This window comes from Phalaenopsis equestris, unplaced genomic scaffold, assembly GCF_001263595.1.
Source record: "Phalaenopsis equestris unplaced genomic scaffold, ASM126359v1 Scaffold000002, whole genome shotgun sequence".
Taxonomy (NCBI): domain Eukaryota; kingdom Viridiplantae; phylum Streptophyta; class Magnoliopsida; order Asparagales; family Orchidaceae; genus Phalaenopsis; species Phalaenopsis equestris.
The window spans coordinates 19742383-19749246 of NW_018164444.1; the positions used below are offsets into that span (position 1 = coordinate 19742383).

The 6864-nt window shown below is 36.2% G+C and overlaps 1 protein-coding gene across 1 annotated transcript in view; it reads right to left on the reverse strand.

The window, feature by feature from the left end:
• Window positions 1-5675, reverse strand: part of LOC110030788 (RNA binding motif protein, X-linked-like-1) — a 24536-nt gene extending 18861 nt beyond the window's left edge. Inside the window, exon 1 of the mRNA XM_020733709.1 lies at window positions 5412-5675. Within this exon, the coding sequence (XP_020589368.1) occupies window positions 5412-5538 (127 nt within the window). The 5' untranslated portion in view covers window positions 5539-5675. The remainder of the gene's footprint in view (window positions 1-5411) is intronic.
• Window positions 5676-6864: the final 1189 nt, after the last annotated feature.

Below are 6864 nucleotides of genomic sequence, written 5' to 3' on the forward strand. Positions count from 1 at the left end.
ATGATATCCAAAACGAGAGAAAAAGCCCAGGAAAAACTTGAATTATGGAGGTCTACATTGGAGTCTAAAGGCCTTCATTTAAGTAGAACTAAAACTGAATACATGTAATGTAATTTTAGTAGTAATAGCTTTAGTGACAGAAGTGTGACTTTGGGTGATCAAATTATTAAAAGATGTGAACGATTTAGATATCTTGAGTCCGTTGTTCAAAGCGATGGTGATATAGATGGGGATGTTAATAGTAGAATTCAAGTTGGTTGGTTGAAGTGGAGGAATGCTTCAGGCCTTTATGTGATAGAAAAGTACCGCTTAGACTGAAAGAAAATTTTATAAGACGGTGGTGAAACCAACAATGCTCTATGGCGCTGAATGTTGGCCTTTAAAAGAGAAGCATAATAATAAGTTAAGTGTTGCCGAGATGAGAATGATTAGGTGGATGAGTGGCTTTACACTTAGAGACAAAATGCAAAATGAATATATACGTGATAGGGTTGGTGTAGCTCTTGTGATGGACAAAATTAGAGAAAGTTATCTTAGATGGTTTGGTCACCTTAAACGTCGACCATCTGATGATCTGATTAGGAGAGTAGATGTTTTAGATTCGACTTGTGTTAAGAAAGACACAGGTAGACCTAGGAAGACTTGGGCTTCTTGTATTAAAAATGATCTTAATTTACTAGAACTAAATGAAAATATGACACTAAATAGAACAGAATGGAGAAAAAGGATTCATGTAGCCGACCCCACGTAGTGGGATTAAGGTTTTGTTGTTGTTGTTGTTGTTGTAATAAAATGGTATAGCGATTACAGACTTATCAACTAGTCCCCCAAGTCTATTTCTAACATTTGGGTTTACTACTGGGATTAGTTATTGAACTCTTTTAGTTGTATTTCTTCTTAGGCTTAGATATACATATAGCTGTGGAAAGATAGGGGACCATTAATAATTTTGATATAACACCAAATCTCTACATAACTTATTCCGTGTTATCCTCTTCTCCTACCTTAAATTTCCTTTTTGGTTTGACTTGGGATACATCAGCTTGGTATCAGTCATTGCAGACTCCAGCAAACAAGACATAAAAGACTATGATCGTCATTGAAAAATGGTGCATGAGGCATTGTTCACTCACACCTACAAGTTGAATCGCTGGACGCGGTTTTCCAATAGTTTGTTGTGGAGGTGGGGTGAGATTTAGATCCTCCAGAAGTTATGAAAATCCCCAAACAGTGATCATACTAACAACGACATCAACATAGGGGAATCCGATCTGCCGATTCGAGAACCAAGAAAACCCATACAAACTGAGCCAACAAACCTTACCACACTACTGAACTCAAGGATGACCGGCTATTGCCTCATTTGTGACCTGATGTTATAGATTTTAAATCTGAAAATGATAAAAAATGCTGGCCACAACCCCCTCCTCATCAAATGTGTGAAGCAGACTACAAAGTGAAGCTAGACATCCCCTATTTTGACGGCCATTTACATGTAAATGACTAGTTGGACTTGCAATAAGTTGTTGATGCCTTCTTTGAGTATATGTAGATCTCACCGGTAAAATAAGTGAAGCGTGCAGTCGATAGACCGAAGGGTGAGGCAGGAATGTGGTGGTTGCAACTGGTTAAAGACCGCTAGCATGAAGGCTGTCGAAGGGTAAAGAGTTGAGCAAGGATGAAACATTTCATGCAAAGCCACTTCCTTCCCACTGGCTACGAACATATGCACTATCTACAATACCAATAACATATGCAGAAAGATCGAACTGTAAGTGCTTAAATAGAAGAATTTTATCAATCGAGTGCTAAAAGCAATCTCAATGAGATTTCTTAGCAGTTAGTAGCTAGACATACTGAAAGCCTAGAAGGCTCAATTCAGGATAAGTTATAAATGTATTCGATATGATCTTAGAACTTATATGAGGAGAAAAATTGTTTTCGTGATTATTCACAAATAGGGAAACCAATCCCTCTTTATTTACAAAGTCACCAAATATATCTCACCTAAATTAGGAAAGGAATTTTTTTTTGGAAAAAAAACAACATTAAATAGGAATGAAAGAAACCAATCAAATATTTACTAAGATATACCCAATCAAATCCTCCAAGATTTGAAGGCAGTGGTCAACCCATATGAGAGGTAAATATGGAAAAGACATCTTAGACATCCATACTCTCCCTCAAGCTGGGTCTTAAATGATGTAAAGACTGAGCTTGGTATTGAATTCTTAGGTGCTGAAAGGAAGAGTTTTGATAAAGACATCAACAACTTTTTAGTGTGTTGGGATGTAGCTTAGTTGCATAACTCCCCCATTAACATTTTCAGAGATGAAGTGTCCATCAACTTCAATACGGATGGTCCTGTCATGATGCACAAGATTCTTGGCAATACTAATAGTTGTTTGACTGTCACAAAACATCTGTGTAGGTCTATTGGAACAACAACTCAGTTCCCTTAACAATTAATGAATCCATATCTATTCATAGATCCCTAAAGCAAGTATCATATACATTGATTCTGCACTACTTTTCGAAACAATAGTTTGCTTCTTACTTCTCCATGTAACAATATTTTCCCATATATATAAGCAATAACAGGTGGTGGACCTTCTGTCAGCGAGTTCTCCAGCCCAACTAGCGTCAGTATAGACTTCCACTTCTCTGTTTCAGATTTTCTAAAAAAATAATCTATAGCTAGGAGACTTCTTGAGAAATCTTAGAATCTTGTAAACCATCTCCAAATACTCTTCTTTTGGATAATTCCCATGTTAGCTCACAATACCGATAAAGTATGTAATATCTAGCCTAATATGTGACAAATAAATGAGTTTTCCTACCAATTATTTGTATCTTTACTTATTCACAAATATGTTTTTCCTCTCTGTTAGACTTATTGTTGAGTTCTATTGGAGTATCAGTGGGTTTGCATTCAATCATTCAAGTTTTCTTAACAAATCTAGGATGCATTTCCTCTGTAATACAATAATCATTTTCTTAAACCTTGCTATCTCAATACCTAGAAAATATCTCACGTTTCACATGTATTTGATTTCAAAGTCAGTAGCCAAAATTCTTTGATTTTAAGAATTTCACTTTCATCCTCATTAGTAAGAATCATATAATCTACATATACGATCAATGCAGCAGTCTCATCTCACTGGATGTATTTTATGAACAATGTGTGATCAACTTGACTTCGAAAATATCAATTGAATTTCATAATTTTAGCAAAACTTTCAAACCGCGCCCTTGGTGATTGTTTAAGCCCATAGTGAGAATTTCTGAATTGCATACAAGGTATTTGTTGGAATCATTATTCAATCCTGGTGGTATTTTCATTTACACTTCTTCTTCTAGATCCCCAGTCAAGAAATCATTTTTATGTCAAGTTGATGCAATCTCAATTCCTTGTTGATGAAATCTAAATTACATACACATTTCTTTTTGCCAAAGCTTCACATAAATGTTTTTTGGTCTATTTAACATTATGCTACATGCCAAAATTATAAAGGAACTTCACAAAGCACATGTTCGTATCTAACTCTACCTATTCCAGAAACAATTTGTGAAAATTTAAGTATAGAATTCATTCTCGGCTTACCAAAGGCTAAAAATGGAGTTCACTCTACCATGATTGTAATGGATCTATTCTAAAAAATATCGCATCTCATTGTTTGCAAAAATGCGTTTGACGCTTTCAACATTGCTTGAATATTCTTTAGGAGCATCATCTTTCTCTATGGATTACCAAAGAGTTTCACTTCCGATAAAAAAAATTCAAGCTCATGAGTTGCTTTTTGTTGAGGAAGGTGGAGGCTCGGTTCACTTCCTATTACGGCAGATTCATATTTATAGAAATCATTTAATTCTTCTCTAATGTAATCCTTCTTAATTATATTTCCTGCTTTTGTTTGTAACCCGCCTAATCTCTCCTTCCCGCCTCTTGCTTCTGCTAATAACGAAGAAGCTGGACCTCGCCAATTGATTTGGATTCGCAATTTATGCGGTTTCCTCATCTGCTGTTTACCAATTATTGGAACTGAGATTTGACAATTGAAAGTTTGCCTTAATGGGCCTTACATTGGGTCATTTAAATAACGGAAGAAGGAATTGCATAGAAGCATTGGCTCCCTAGCTTCTTTGGTGAGGACTTACAGGAGAGAGAGAAAGAAAAGGCTCTGTTTATTTTCTTCTCCTTTGGCTTTCTGGTAGAGAAAGGGAATCTTGCTTCTCTTTTGTTTATTCCACCTCTCACGTAGCATTAGAGAGAGAGAGAGAGAGGGAGGAAGAGAGAAAGAGTTTTTCTCTTGTGATCGTCGAGGTGATCGACGGGTGTAATTCCTCAATTAATAAAATCCTCTACAGCTCCGTGGACGTAGACAATTTGCCGAACCACGTAAATCTTGTATCGCATTTTCTGGTGTAATAATTTTTTGATCTGTTTTTCGCTTTATTGTCGTCGTTTTTTTCACAACACTTTTAGCAAGAGTTATGAAAATGAGTACATAGAGACCCCGGAATGAGCTCCCTTAGCCTCTCCACAGACGGGCAAACAAATGTTGTAATAGACTCCAAAAAATATGGTGCAGTGTTGAGCAAGTGAACAAAGTAAAAAATAGAATGAAGTATTATGTAAGCCAAATTTGCTTATAGTTCCATCATACATCTATCCACATTGCTTGCTGTGGACATCTTCATTCTTCCTAAACCTCAAAGCAAAGTTGTTGATAATTTAGCTACTGTTTTCACATCCCCGATACAAGAAGCTAAACCTCGGTCCCTTGACTATTACACAAAAGATCAATGAAAATGCATATGTTGTTGCTTTATCACAAAACTTGAACATTTTTCCACCATTCAACATTGTTAATATCTATGAATAACATCAACCGGATACTTAACCTTCACCAGAACTCGAGTATATTTCTTATAAAGCGGAGGAGAATACAGTGTCGCGGCTGCAGACTTATCAGCTAGAGTTCTAAGTCAATTTCCACAATTAGGGTTTACTACTGAGAATACTGATTAAACACTTTTAATGTATCTGTATTCCATTTCCAAGTAAAATCGCGAACTGGTTGTGGCTCTTCAATCAGAGGTTCCAGGGGATTTTCAGCCGAACATACGTCAAAAACGTCGAATGAACTCTCATTATCCGGCTAAACAACTGAAAAATCGCTTAGTTTTTTTTCCAGGCCGACGCCAGATAAGTGAGTTATCGCTAGCAATGCACTGATCGTTTCTTCTTATTTCTAATGTCACCGTAAGAAATCGTTTACAGATAAATAAGAATTTTTCAGGGAAGTTTTATTTGGGCATCTAAAATCGTATCGAGAATGCATTTTTAACAAAAAAGAGGAAAGGAATAATTCAAAATAGAAAGGAAGAATACAGAGATTTGTACTTGCCCGATACGAAAAGGTTTGGTGAGGGCTCTGCCGGCGGCGGGACGGTTGCGGGAGGAGGAGGAGTGAAGGCGGAGATGGATAACAACCGCCGGAATCCTACCCTCGCCGCAGCCAACGCTTTCGCCATAGCTCTCTCTCGCCTAGCCCAACTTAGCTCTTTACCTCCACGGCGTGCAACCGTGCATGCAGGTAGGTAGGGCTGTCAAGCTCGTTCTTCGCGAACAGTTCATTCGTCAGGGTTCGTCTTCGATTCGTTGGATACTAGACCGACACGAATTATTTTTTTTGGTTCCATGTGCTGAACAGTGATATGTTAGTTCGTATTCGATTGATTCATTAAAATTTAAAACCTGTAAATTATAATGTAAAATAAATTATTAATAATAATACATTTACATACTATCTAAACTCTAATAATATAGGTATTATATATTTATATAATATAAGGTATATAATTATTATAGTATATTATATTTTTATTTTTATATTATAATATATAAAGGAAATGAAAGAGAGGAAGTGCTAACCCCCGTTCGTTTTTTCACCTCTCACGCCGCTCTCCTCTCACGGAAGCACGAGACCGCAACCGATCTTTTTTCCTCCGGCTGCTCCTCTCAAGATCGTGAAAAGCTCGCCGCTCTCTTCTCACGCCGCTCTCCTCTCATGGAAGCACGAGACCGCAACCGATCTTTCTCCTCCGGCTGCTCCTTCTCTCAAGATCGAGAACCATCTTATTCTATCAAAATCGTGAAAAGCTTCTCTCGGTGAGAACTTGTCTCAAAATTGCGAAAATCTTTGTCTTGGTGAGAGCTTAGAGTTGAGGTTGATTTTTTGTGTTCGTTCTCTAATCTCTACTTCTATTTTTCTTTGATAAAATGTATTTTTCCTCGGTGAGTCGGCGTTGGATCGACCCGGTATTCTTGCTTCGGTGTTCATTACTTTGGTTGCTCGGTATTCTTGCTTGGTTGGTCGATATTCATGTTTGATTTTTTGTAATATTTCATATTTATCTTCAGGTAATCAGGTTTGCCTCTTAGCTTAAATTTTTAGAAATTTTTTCGGTTTATTTAATTTTTTTGTGTGAAACCTAGGTTTTGAAGTTTCTGATATTTCTGTATGAGGGCATGTAGATATTTTATGAGTTAATTTTTGTATTATTATTATTATTTGACATAAAATGTATGTCAGATTATTTAGTTTGGAGAAATGTAAATACATAAGAACTATGTGTTAGGTATGTAAAAACAACCCTAAGTTCATGCAATAACATTGTATTACCTTATTGCATGTGTGAAAATTTCTGCCAAAAAAATACACTATTTTTTCCATCATTATGGATGAAAGCTTAAGAATAGTTTGCAAAATTTAGAATTGAATATTGTTAAATAAAAATGAATTATTGTTTAACTTGAATTGAAATCAGAGTAAAATTATGAGTCATAGTATTGATTCA